At 46.0% G+C, this 13,401-nt stretch overlaps 2 protein-coding genes across 2 annotated transcripts in view; one reads left to right on the forward strand and one right to left on the reverse strand.

Moving 5' to 3' along the window:
- The window catches only part of tmem232 (transmembrane protein 232), a gene marked incomplete at both ends in the record, with an annotated part of 9,071 nt that extends 6,524 nt beyond the window's left edge, over positions 1-2,547 (reverse strand). The window contains 5 exons of the mRNA XM_084455672.1: positions 366-465; positions 1,195-1,352; positions 1,598-1,676; positions 1,983-2,094; positions 2,417-2,547. Coding sequence (XP_084311798.1) covers positions 366-465; positions 1,195-1,352; positions 1,598-1,676; positions 1,983-2,094; positions 2,417-2,547 — 580 coding nt within the window. The remainder of the gene's footprint in view (positions 1-365; positions 466-1,194; positions 1,353-1,597; positions 1,677-1,982; positions 2,095-2,416) is intronic.
- A 250-nt stretch (positions 2,548-2,797) lies between these two features.
- Positions 2,798-10,720, forward strand: slc25a46 (solute carrier family 25 member 46). Its single transcript, XM_084461275.1, has 8 exons — positions 2,798-3,196; positions 4,854-4,896; positions 5,068-5,125; positions 5,635-5,712; positions 6,350-6,450; positions 6,813-6,869; positions 7,899-7,956; positions 9,013-10,720. Exons 1-8 carry the CDS (start codon positions 2,938-2,940, stop codon positions 9,592-9,594), a joined length of 1,236 nt encoding a protein of 411 aa, XP_084317401.1. The 5' UTR covers positions 2,798-2,937; the 3' UTR covers positions 9,595-10,720.
- The last annotated feature ends 2,681 nt before the right edge of the window (positions 10,721-13,401 follow it).

The raw sequence follows: 13,401 nt of genomic DNA on the forward strand, positions 1-13,401 counted from the left end.
GCGTGTGGTGTGTTTATGTACTGTACAAGTAAAATGTGTTAATGTGTGCGATATTTTTATATACTGTTACTGTTGTTTTTATATACATATCACTATGGCACACACGTTGTGGTATGTGTGTTCAGGGCGAGGCTTTGTGGAAACTTAGTTCACTGTATTGGTTGAACTAGTTCATATTAGAGTGGGCACTGCAGAACTGATGGTTCATTATCACAATCAGAAGGATAAGCTAAAGAAAAGAACAATGTATAAAACGTTGTGCAGTCAGTGTTTATACAGTGAGTATGCAGAGTGTAATGTGTTGGTGAGTGTGTGTGTGTGTGTGTGTGTGTGTGTTGGTGAGTGTGTGTGTTTGACTTCTTTACCTTTTAAGAAACTGCGGAGGTGGGACCTGCTTCTTTGGTATCCATTCAGGTGACCAGAGATGTGAAAGAGATAGAGTCTCAAAAACACCAAATATCCCAGCTGGCAGAGAAGAAAAGACAACGTTTACCATCAACAACAATCAATTAAAGTAGTAGTCAAGCACTCTTGAGATATTAGTACTACAGGTAAGTAATACACAATAGATCTCTATGGACATATTAAGGCCCATGACGACGGGTTTATCCCAGAGATCCACTGTGAACTCAGCTGTGACATGAGCAATGAGGACTAATATCTCAAGACTGCACCAACATGTTTATATGGATCACTGTATAAGATCATAAATAAACTTATAACAGGGCTTATGATGCTAAATACCAAACTACTGGTGTCCTGGATCTCTTCTGATCCAATTTATTTATTTATTGGGGCGGCTGTAGCTCAGCTGATAGAGTGGGTCGTTCAATGATCGAAGGGTCAGTGGTTCGAATCCCAGCTCCGACTGTCCACATGTCGAAGTGTCCTTGAGCAAGACACCTAACCCCAAATTGCTCCCAATGAGCAGGTTAGCACCTTGCATGGCAGCTACCGCCATTGGTGTGTGAATGTGTGTGTGAATGGGTGAATGAGAGGCCATTGTAAAGCGCTTTGAGTACCGCTAAGGTGGAAAAGCGCTATATAAGTGCAGTCCATTTACCATTTGAAGTACTTATTTTCCCACAGAAAGGGTACAAGACAAACAACAGTATCAGGTATTAAACCCCCACACTACCGCACACAGGATGAACCTGTGCATTCACTAAAGACACCTGGACCCTGACTCACTACCTTGAGCACCTTGACCTCACAGGCGTAGAGGTCGTGCTTCTGTGAGGCATCGGTTCTGATCCAGTACAGAAGAGACTCGGCCAGGTAAAACAGGCCTGGGATCTGCTCTACCTGCACCGGCGCATGGTCCAGCGACACCAACAGAGCATCCAGCGCATCTAAGAGCAGAAATACAGGAAGCTTTACATATTTCATTCCAATGTGTCATTTGTGTTTCTAGGCCTATAGCCATGACTTTATTGCCGTTACATACAACAAGTAGGCCCTAAACATCTATCAGTAACTGAAAATCTGTAAAACTGAAGAAAAAAAGAGTTACACTCTCTCCTATAGGAGAGAATATATGCTGGTTAGGTTCTCTCATCACACCCACCATTTTGAATTTCTCCATGGCAGCACAAACTAAACAAGAGGAGCTCTGTCCATGCCATGGGCAGATCTACGAAGGCTCCCTCTCCCATGCAGTTAAGTCCTGCTCTGCGCTGTTGGACAAATACACACACCGAATTACTGCTACATACAAAGTAATGGTGCACTTACTATAAACAGTATTAGCATAGCTGTACAAAAACAGCTTATAAATTATGCAGTGTGTATATTTGCATGATTGGTTACAGCTTTGTTAATATATTATTGTAGCAGTTGAGTTCAACAAGTAATACATTTAGCAGGTCTTTGTCGCCATCTGGTGGTGAAGACTTTGGGTGCACTCGTTTACATTGCCTAAAAAGGTGGTGTTGCTCTGGTCCAACTGACCCCACAGTTAGAAGCATTGTGGGAGGTCTAACCTTGCTGCGGCTGAGTAGTTGTTTGGCCAGTTCAACATACTTCTCCTGCTCAACAGAGCCACGGGGAAGATTGTACTGTTTGATAAACTCTTCGCTGATTTGAAAAGGGTTTCTGTCAGGAAAAAAGAACAAATGATGTTGCAAATATAGCTTTAATGATTATTCATTGTGTACAATTAGAGTCTAAATGATTGAGGACATTAGATTCAAGATTCAATATCTGTTTTATTGGCCATGTATATGGTTCACACACATACTAGGAGTTTGACTATGGTTAAGGTTCAGGCCTACACTGTTGCAGACGATATAGGACAGGGTGCAGGACAGGACAGGACATATTAACTAGGAATATTAACCCCCGATAGCCTATAATGTTGCCTAGCAATGGGATTTCAGAAGGAGATAATACCTCCATAAGTTAAGTCTTTTCCTACCTGACAGCTGTTGAATGTTTTGTGGTTCTGATTTCTTCAGCTTGTTTGAAAAGTCTTTTTTGTAAATCCTCTTTATGTGTTTGTGAAATTACACCTAAATGATGAACCACTGGGATTTTCACAATTGGCATCTTGCGAATTTATAGATCATGTGTCTGGAGAATCATGGTTATTGCTCCTAAGTTTCACTGGTGTCACTTCTAGCTAAAGTTATATGTTTGCAGTGTTTCCATGGAGGCACACAGCCGAGTTCAAACAAGGTCACAAAAAACTTCATTTCCCATAATGCCTTATAGACGCGGAAGTGAATGAGGTTTCCGGTTGATCTGACAGTTCGATTGTTGTTTGCTTGCTATGATACGAAGCCTTGCTTTGGTAATCAGTAGATATCTAGTTATCTTAACAGTGGCCTGATTAGATATTACATCGCGGTTGTTATTCGTCTTCAATGTGTTACTCTTAGATTCAGTCCAGATTGTAAGGATCGGTGGGATTTCAAGGAGCTGTCGCGACAATTCAGGATGACATCCCGGCGACCAGACAGCTTCGATGGCTTAGGAGGGTACAGGGGAAGGGAGGATGGCTCAGGTTACCGGGGAAGGGAGGACCCTCCCTACACCGGGGGCTTCACCGGGAGGTCATTCAATACCTCGTCTAATGTGGACCTTCAGCATTGGGTCACAACCCCTCCAGATATCCCAGGGAGCCGAAACCTGCAGTCCGGGGCCCCTGGGGGACCCAGCGGTGCTGAAGATGCTCAGCCGGCGGCTCCTCCAGCCGGTAGGGGACCAGCTGTGCCTCCGGGATACACGTCTCATCCAACGTGAACACAAACCAATAAATCATCTATATATTTGGCTGAACACATTTAAACATAGGCCAGGGACGCATTCTCTCTCTTACGTATTGTCGTTGGAGATAACGTAGGCCTACGTCTTCTGTCTTCCTGTGTAAACTTCCGGGAATGAATAACTGTGCATGTAACTGTGATGGCTTTGCAGCATTTGAAATGTGATTCAGCTCTAACATAGCTCCTAGTTGCCCCCCATCCGATGGAAGGGACTCTATCGACCCCTGTACGTTATTAGTTCGTGCGTACGTTCGTCCATCACACATGTAGGCTACATGTACCAGAGCACACCACCTGGGGGCGCTACTGGTCATGGTCTCCCACCTAGTCCATAGCCAGACCTATCTCCACCCCTCACTTCGTTTAAGCGAAGAAGGTCTGACTGCAGCCTAACTCTGGTCCAGGGTGATAGATAGACAGACAGACAGACAGACAGACAGACAGACAGACAGACAGATAGATAGATAGATAGATAGATAGATAGAAAGTATACATACCTCCACAACACTCTAAACGCTCTAACTGTTAAACTTAACGAACGATAGTCGATTAATTGATAAGCACGTCCCGTGCCGGACTGCACTTTGCTCGCTTCATTTTTTTGTCTTCTTCCGCTGTGTCATTGAAATTTCGCAGCATCCCAATTATTCTTCACTACAGTCAGACCTTAAATCTTGATTACATTTCTTTACCTTAAATCTTGATTACATAGTGAGGGCACCCTGGACCAGAGTTAGTGAGGGCACCCTGGACCAGAGCTAGTGAGGGCACCCTGGACCAGAGAGCTAGTGAGGGCACCCTGGACCAGAGCTAGTGAGGGCACCCTGGATCAGAGATAGTGAGGGCACCCTGGACCAGAGCTAGTGAGGGCACCCTGGACCAGAGCTAGTGAGGGCACCCAGGACCAGAGATAGTGAGGGCACCCTGGACCAGAGATAGTGAGGGCACCCTGGACCAGAGATAGTGAGGGCACCCTGGACCAGAGCTAGTGAGGGCACCCTAGACCAGAGCTAGTGAGGGCACCCTGGACCAGAGCTAGTGAGGGCACCCTGGACCAGAGCTAGTGAGGGCACCCTGAACCAGAGCTAGTGAGAGCACCCTGGACCAGAGCTAGTGAGGGCACCCTGGACCAGAGCTAGTGAGGGCACCCTGGACCAGAGCTAGTAAGGGCCCCCTGGACCAGAGCTAGTAAGGGCCCCCTGGACCAGAGCTAGTGAGGGCCCCCTGGACCAGAGCTAGTGAGGGCACCCTGGACCAGAGCTAGTGAGGGCACCCTGGACCAGAGCTAGTGAGGGCACCCTGAACCAGAGCTAGTGAGAGCACCCTGGACCAGAGCTAGTGAGGGCACCCTGGACCAGAGCTAGTGAGGGCACCCTGGACCAGAGCTAGTGAGGGCACCCTGGACCAGAGATAGCTGCAACCCATGATCATTCTGGGATAGAGTAAAAAACACTATATTTCTTTAAACCAATCACAATCGTCTTGGGCGGCGCTAAGCGTGTTTTTTTCGGGGGTACCCTTAGAAAATAGTCTTCAGCGATTGAATCTGATTGGCGCAGTTTGACTATGTTCATGTTTCTCTTGTAGAGCCATTGAACAGATTCGCTGGGTTTGGAATCGGACTTGCCAGGTAATTCAGTTCTCAACCACGGCTTTCCTTGTTATAAGATTATAAGATTTAGTCATCACTAAAAACTGTTTTTGACCAAACATCATAATGATTCATTCCGAGTCAGAACTTTATTTGTCACATGCGTACGGACAGTGAACAGTCACAGTGAATCACCTGTCCTCTTCTCAGTCTGTTCACAGAGAACGTCCTGGCCCACCCCTGCATCGTGTTCCGGAGACAGTGTCAGGTGAGCACAAGATTAAAGGTGCAGTGTGTAGTTTTTTGGCGACATCTAGTTGTGAAAATAAAATGAACGGATTTGACAGAAATTGAATCGAATTTCATAAGTATGTTTGAATTAGTGTAAAATCCCATGAAAGTAAGAATTGTTACATTTTCCTTACCTTAGAATGAGCCCTTTATATCTACAACATGGAGCGGGTCCCTCCATAGAGGCCGCCATGTTGAATTCAATGTAATTGTATTGAATTTGGTTGCAATTTGGAACGTCACCACTAGATGTATGTCGCCAAAAACTACACACTGCCCTTTTAAACTGTATAGCCCTGACTGCAACTTTGAAAAGCCAAAATATCGTCTTCAGTCTGATATAATAGCAGATATCTGTCTTTGTGGCGCATGCTGTAAGGCAGCCAACCCTGGTGCAAATACAGTACATGTCCATTATTGAGACAGGTCAGATTCTCTGTTATTCACCGGGAATGTAATCCATAACTGTCTGTCTGTTCCTCACAGGTTAACTACCACGCCCGCTGCTACCACCTCTCACCTCTCACTGCCATGACTGTCATGTACAACGTCACCAAGAGCCAGGTAAGCGCCTCTCTCTCTCTCTCTGTCTCTCTCTTTCTCTCTCTTCCTCTCTCTCTCTATCTCTCTCTCTCTCTCTCTCCCTCTCTCTCTCTCTCTCTCTCTTTCTCTCTCTCTCTCTCTCCCTCTCGCTCTCTCTCTCTCCCTCTTCCTCTTCCTCTCGCTCTCTCTCCCTCTCTCTCTCTCTCTCCCTCTCCCTCTCCCTCTCCCTCTCCCTCTCTCTCTCCCTCTCTCTCAATTCAATTCAATAAGCTTTATTGGCAGGAAATACTCAGAATGTAAATATTGGCAAAGCATAGTACTAATTAAGAAAGAAAGAAACAAACAAAAAGAGCTGATAATATATGAATAAGAAATGCTGCAATAAATAGTAATAATAATAATAATCATCACAATGTGTATATGTATGTTTGTGTGCGCACGTGTGTGTGTGTGTGTCTAGGTCATTCACTGTCCCTCAGGTTGTGGCATGCTGATACGTATTGGACAGCCATACATGCCCTTATGGATATATATATATATATATATATTCAGAGTCAGATTATAATGAAGGACTAACTCTAATGTGGGACTATGATAGGGAAGGCCTAATGCTGTGGTTCCATTAGAGTCCAGTGTGTGTGTGTGTGTCTGCCCACAGGGTCCCAAGGCGCTGTGGAAAGGGATGGGCAGCACCTTCGTGGTCCAGGGGGTGACCCTGGGAACAGAGGGCATCATTAGTGAATGCACTACTCTGCCACGGTATGAACACACCCTATCCTAGGGGCGCTGGCTTACAGCCACGCACAAAAACAGACAATAAAACAGATCTTGAATCTTGAGTAGAAACTGAATGTTCTGTGTGTTGATTTGATTTGATGTGAGCCAATAAATAAGTGTCATTTTAATATTTTTGTCCTTCTTGACTGGAAACTGAGATGTGCTACTGTGCCATCTGTTTGATGACTGACCTATTTTGTGTGTTTTGGTGGATGACTGATCTATTTCATGTGTTTTGGTGGATGACTGATCTATTTCGTGTGTTTTGGTGGATGACTGATCTATTTCATGTGTTTTGGTGGATGACTGATCTATTTCATGTCTGTTTCTATGTCTGTTCCCAGGGAACTCTCTCATAAATGGAACCCAAAGCAAGTGGTCGGCCATCTTGTCCTTAAAGGGTAAGTCATGAAGTCTGGGATGTCCTGACGACAGGCGTTCAGATGATTTGATGTGTTGAGTAGTTGACAGGTGCAGGTGCTTCTCGGGGCCTAGTCCTAGATTTAACATGTCAGTGGGGATATCCATCGGAAGACCTTCCTAGTCCTAGTCCAGATATAATCTCTATCAGGGAAACCGGCCCTCTGTGTGGTGGAAGGGTAGCCTCGTGAGACCATCCTGATCTCGCGAGGTCACTTCCTGTTTCTCAGCCCCTGATTGGTTCCTGTAGTTGATGTGTGAAAATGAAATACAGCCTGCTAGTAAAACAGTCTCCCGAAGCAGCGAGCGCTAACGTTAGCGTTAGCTGAATAAACACAGCCATAAGTGCAGCTGTTGCAGAAAAAGACTCAATAACAACAACGAAAAGAGTCCGGTCTCACGGGGCTGGAGAACGCGGGAATCCCGTGTAATATTCATTCATTGCACAGACATTACTTCCGAGGAGATCTTGAGTGATGATCTTGAAGGGACTTTACCTCAGCGGTGATCAGATTGTTGTGACTCCAGGTGTTGATCTCTATCTGTTTGCGCTGAGCGGGTTCAGTCATCGGCGGTGATCAGATTGTTGTGACTCCAGGTGTTGATCTCTATCTGTTTGCGCTGAGCGGGTACAGTCATCGGCGGTGATCAGATTGTTGTGACTCCCGTGTTGATCTCTATCTGTTTGCGCTGAGCGGGTACAGTCATCGGCGGTTATCAGATTGTTGTGACTCCAGGTGTTGATCTCTATCTGTTTGCGCTGAGCGGGTACAGTCATCGGCGGTTATCAGATTGTTGTGACTCCAGGTGTTGATCTCTATCTGTTTGCGCTGAGCGGGTACAGTCATCGGCGGTTATCAGATTGTTGTGACTCCAGGTGTTGATCTCTATCTGTTTGCGCTGAGCGGGTTCAGTCATCGGCGGTTATCAGATTGTTGTGACTCCAGGTGTTGATCTCTATCTGTTTGCGCTGAGCGGGTACAGTCATCGCGCCTGTCTCTCGTTCGCAGGTTGACCTACGTGGTTGCCATGCCGTTCTACTCAGCAAGCCTCATTGAAACGGTGCAGGTCAGTACTGAAGGTCCAGTCTCTACAGTCTAGGTCCAGTCTCTACACTCTAGGTCCAGTCTTTACACTCTAGGACCAGTCTACACTCTAGGTCCAGTCTACACTCTAGGACCAGTCTACACTCTAGGACCAGTCTACACTCTAGGACCAGTCTCTACACTCTAGGACCAGTCTTTACACTCTAGGACCAGTCTTTACACTCTAGGACCAGTCTACACTCTAGGACCAGTCTCTACACTCTAGGACCAGTCTACACTCTAGGTCCAGTCTACACTCTAGGACCAGTCTCTACACTCTAGGTCCAGTCTACACTCTAGGTCCAGTCTCTACACTCTAGGACCAGTCTACACTCTAGGTCCAGTCTACACTCTAGGTCCAGTCTTTACACTCTAGATCCAGTCTACACTCTAGGTCCAGTCTACACTCTAGGTCCAGTCTCTACACTCTAGGACCAGTCTTAACACTCTAGGTCCAGTCTACACTCTAGGTCCAGTCTACACTCTAGGTCCAGTCTACACTCTAGGTCCAGTCTACACTCTAGGACCAGTCTACACTCTAGGTCCAGTCTTTACACTCTAGGACCAGTCTACACTCTAGGACCAGTCTCTACACTCTAGGACCAGTCTACACTCTAGGTCCAGTCTACACTCTAGGACCAGTCTACACTCTAGGACCAGTCTACACTCTAGGACCAGTCTACACTCTAGGACCAGTCTCTACACTCTAGGTCCAGTCTACACTCTAGGTCCAGTCTACACTCTAGGACCAGTCTACACTCTAGGACCAGTCTTAACACTCTAGGACCAGTCTACACTCTAGGACCAGTCTCTACACTCTAGGACCAGTCTACACTCTAGGACCAGTCTACACTCTAGGACCAGTCTGACCCTTCGATCATTGACGACCCGCTCTACCAACCTATCCCCATTCTTCCTCCCCTTGTCCCTCGCTTGTGTGTGTGCGTGTGTGTGTGTGTGTGTGTGTGTGTGTGTGTGTGCGTGTGTGTGTGTGTGTGTGCGTGTGTGTGTGTGTGTGTGTGTGTGTGTGTGTCACCAGAGCGAGATCATCCGGGACAACCCTGGCATCCTGGACTGTGTGAAGGAGGGGGTGGGTCGCGTGGTGGGCATGGGGGTCCCCCACAGCAAGCGTCTCCTCCCCCTCTGGGGGCTGGCCTTCCCCACCGTGCTCCACGGCGTGCTCCACTACGTCGTCAGCTCCGCCGTGCAGAAGCTGGTCCTCTTCCTGCTGCGCCGCGGAGGCCCCGCCCACCACCGGCCGCCGCCCGACGGCTCGGAGACGGTCCAGAGCATGCTGGACGCCTACTTCCCCGAACTCGTGGCCAGCTTCCTGGCCAGCCTCTGCGCCGACGTCCTGCTCTACCCGCTGGAGACGGTGCTGCACCGGCTGCATGTCCAGGGGACGCGCACCATCATCGACAACACGGACCTGGGCTTCGAGGTGCTGCCCATCAACACGCAGTACGAGGGCATGAGGGACTGCGTCAACGCCATCCGGCGCGAGGAGGGCCCGGCGGGGTTCTACAAGGGCTTCGGCGCCATCGTGGTGCAGTACTCGCTGCACGCCGCCGTGCTGCAGATCACCAAGATGATCTACTCCACCCTACTGAAGAACGCCTGAGAGAGAGAGACGCTGCTTGATTACGAGTTGTCTGATTGGTTGGCTAGTGCCCCGCCCCCTCCAGTTGAAACCTTCTTGTTCCATGTGGCACTTTTTGTGCTCGTCACACTTTTTGTTTTTCAACATTTCCACTGTGTCACTAAGTACTTCAGGTGTAATATGATCCATAACATCAGAATAGCGATCCTTATGAGTGGTCATACAAAATGTAAAATATATATTTCAAGAGCCAAATGATATTTTCTCGCTGGTTTGTCAGTTGTCCTGCGAAACGGAGAATATTTGCGTCCAAAGTTTAAAACGATCAGTCTCTGACTCTGTTTTGACATGATCAGTCACTGACTCTGTTTTGACTTGATCAGTCTCTGACTCTGTTTTGACTTGATCAGTCTCTGACTCTGTTTTGACTTGATCAATCTCTGACTCTGTTTTGACTTGATCAGTCTCTGACTCTGTTTTGACTTGATCAGTCTCTGACTCTGTTTCGACATGATCAGTCTCTGACTCTGTTTCGACATGATCAGTCTTTGACTCTGTTTCGACATGATCAGTCTCTGACTCTGTTTTGACTTGATCAGTCTCTGACTCTGTTTCGACATGATCAGTCTCTGACTCTGTTTTGACTTGATCAATCTCTGACTCTGTTTTGACATGATCAGTCTCTGACTCTGTTTTGACATGATCAGTCTCTGACTCTGTTTTGCACGACTACTGACGCCAATTTATCCTGGCATATGTATCAGTGGTCCTTTCAATTCTCCATTACAACTGGATGGTATGACTGTGGCTGTTTGTTGCTTGTGGATTTGTGTTGGCACTATCAGAGAAATGTTTGTGCCAATCTTCCAGAGATATATGTACAAAATGTACAGTAAAGTGATATAAATGTCTTTAAATTATTATTTGCTTTCTAGTGATAATGTTGTATACTGTATGTTGGTACGTAATAGATTTAAGTTCACATTTTGACACTTGCACAACGTACAGTTAATCTCAGTAGGCCGATAATTTGAGATTAAATAATGTGTAATGGAAAAATATAATTATTAATGCATTTGGATGATTGAAGTCAGGGATTTTAGGACATAAGAATTGCCTTGTCTTTTGTAAAGCACTGTTGGATCATTTGCTTATCGCTTGAGAAACTTGCTCATAATAAATATGATGTGCTTTCTGTGCATGCGAGTCATTTCCTGCCATTTTCTCATTAGATTAGAAATTTGATTACATCTAATAAATTTAGACGACATCTTAATTAACTCTACTTGTTATCCATGTTATCGTTCTTCATCCACGCGCTGAAGACGTCATCCGGGTCCCAGCTACCCTGTTCAATGAGCGCCAGGTGTGATCCACGGCTGTGATTTACTGCTCGTTATCTTCAACCTGTCCTGATGGAGACCAGTGATGACGTTTATCGATGACAGCGTACACCGTTGGCGGGGGGAACTCCTCCCTCCTCAACCTTTCCTGTCACAGTGATGTAACTTGTCTTACACTTATTTTCAAAGTGCTTCTCAATGTTTAGTTTTTAACTACCACACATTTACAGGAAATGATTTATAGATTATATTAGCCTACAGTTTTTTAAAAGGCCACAGGGGAGATCTCCTGTTCTGGAGGGAAATGGAGGTCAAAGGTGAAGGAATGAGGAAGAGGAAGGACAGAGGAAGAGACGAGGAAGGACAGATTGTCTCAGATGGGATCAGCATGGTCAACCTCAACCATGAGGCCCTGACCAGGTCAACCTCAACCATGAGGCCCTGACCAGGTCAACCTCAACCATGAGGCCCTGACCAGGTCAACCTCAACCATGAGGCCCTGACCAGGTCAACCTAAACCATGAGGCCCTGATCAGGTCAACCTCAACCATGAGGCCCTGACCAGGTCAACCTCAACCATGAGGCCCTGATCAGGTCAACCTCAACCACGAGGCCCTGATCAGGTCAACCTCAACCACGAGGCCCTGATCAGGTCAACCTCAACCATGAGGCCCTGATCAGGTCAACCTCAACCATGAGGCCCTCATCAGGTCAACCTCAACCATGAGGCCCTGATCAGGTCAACCTCAACCATGAGGCCCTGACCAGGTCAACCTCAACCACGACGCCCTGATCAGGTCAACCTCAACCATGAGGCCCTGGTTGGATCTGTCATGTTGACCATGTGCTCAGTCATGGGTTGAGTATGAGGGACGCTGGGCAGAGAGTTCAGCCCAACTTGAACCACCTGCATCTGTCACCCGTACCTTCACACATGAGAACCGGTAATGTTACCTACTATCTACACTAACTACTGCTTTTTATATGCATGCATAGGCCTACTGTAGTAGGCTATACTGTATTCTGACATAGCAGTAGGCCTAAACTCAATGATTGTTGGCCAATGTTACAGTTATGTCATTTGATATTGAAAATTGAAAATGTTTTTTTAGCTTAACCAATATCATTTTCGGATCTTCTGCAGAATCGACGGACGCCTTCACCATGGAAACATTGCTTGTGCTGGAGAGGTCATGAGGTCAGAGCGAAATAGGAGAGAGGATCATTTATTTTTTCGTACATTTTGTGTTTTGTGTTTTTGTGTGTAGACTTTAGAAAAAAAATCATTTTAATTAATTAATTAAGGAATTTTGAATGCAGTGTTCGTTTTTGTTAGAGGTTTGTGAGTTTTGCATTTTGTGTTTGAAGTTTCGAGAAAATGAGCCAGAAGATTCAGAAAACGCGTGTAAACATTTGGGAAAAAACTATAGTAAGGTTAAACTTGATTATAGACCTGATTATAAGACCTCATTTACTCAGAGGTCATGACATTTAACTACATCAAAGGCTAAAGTTACTTTTTTTTTTATAATCAGGAATGATCTTTTTATGTTGGGAACTGAAATTAGTATTGAACTGAATGATCTTCTTTACGGTCAGTCTGTTTCATCTGTCCTTGGTAACCTTGGTAACTTCCAATTCGAGCTGTACTCTGGTCTTGTGTCATCAACACAACACAAGCATGGATGCTCAGACACTCAGATCCATGGTTCCCTCTGAATCACTAGATCCCATGCTGTGTGGTTCTATGTATCAGATGATCTCCTGATATGAACATGAGTGCGTTTCAATCTTCACTATGTGTATGACGTGTTCTGGGAGGTCACCATCGATGAGAAGGGGTGTTGATGGATGTATAAAGCTTCAGTAACATGACTGTCATCACTCCAAAGACCTCTCAAATTAGGACAATGATGAACAAGACATATTTCATCGGTAAATGATTGAATTTTTTCTCGCCAGTTGTACAGTGGACTTCATTTTGAGGGGATATTTACAGGTTAATGTTGGGTACGCATGCTGAGATTGAGTGTGTGTGTTTAACTCCTGTCTTACAGCGTACCTCACCTTTGCCGTGTCTGCACATCTTGTGTGGGGTAGCTGTGACAAATATAAGTGTCTGAAGAAAATACAGGAGGATGTCTTCAAAGTAATTGCCGTTGAACACAACATCCCTGTAAGTTTGTTATGATTTTTTTTTAATCAAATTCAGAATTTTTCATTCACGCAGGTCAAGAGACTGACTTTGGTTCTCCCTCAGGCGATGATGAGCTCTCTCTGTAAGAGAGATCTACCCCCGGACCACTCAACGACGCCTGAGTGCATCCTCAAGTGGCTGACCTGTCCCCCCACCTGTAAGAATGAGCTGGAGGAGTTACAGTGTAAACTGACGCGCTCAGCTGAGGTGAGAAGCAAGGACACCTTGAACCTTCTCTTTATTCTCTCTCTCTCTCTCTCTCTCTCTCTCTATCTCTCTCTCTCTCTC

This window comes from Borostomias antarcticus (genome assembly GCF_949987555.1).
Source record: "Borostomias antarcticus genome assembly, chromosome: 2".
Lineage (NCBI taxonomy): Eukaryota > Metazoa > Chordata > Actinopteri > Stomiiformes > Stomiidae > Borostomias > Borostomias antarcticus.

Coding starts and splice junctions, on each gene's coding strand:
- slc25a46 (XM_084461275.1), top strand. CDS start 2,938: ATGACATCCCGGCGACCAGACAGCTTCGATGGCTTAGGAGGGTACAGG. Junction 6,870..7,898: donor GGCCATCTTGTCCTTAAAGG/GTAAGTCATGAA, acceptor TCTCGTTCGCAG/GTTGACCTACGTGGTTGCCA. Junction 7,957..9,012: donor GCCTCATTGAAACGGTGCAG/GTCAGTACTGAA, acceptor GTGTGTCACCAG/AGCGAGATCATCCGGGACAA.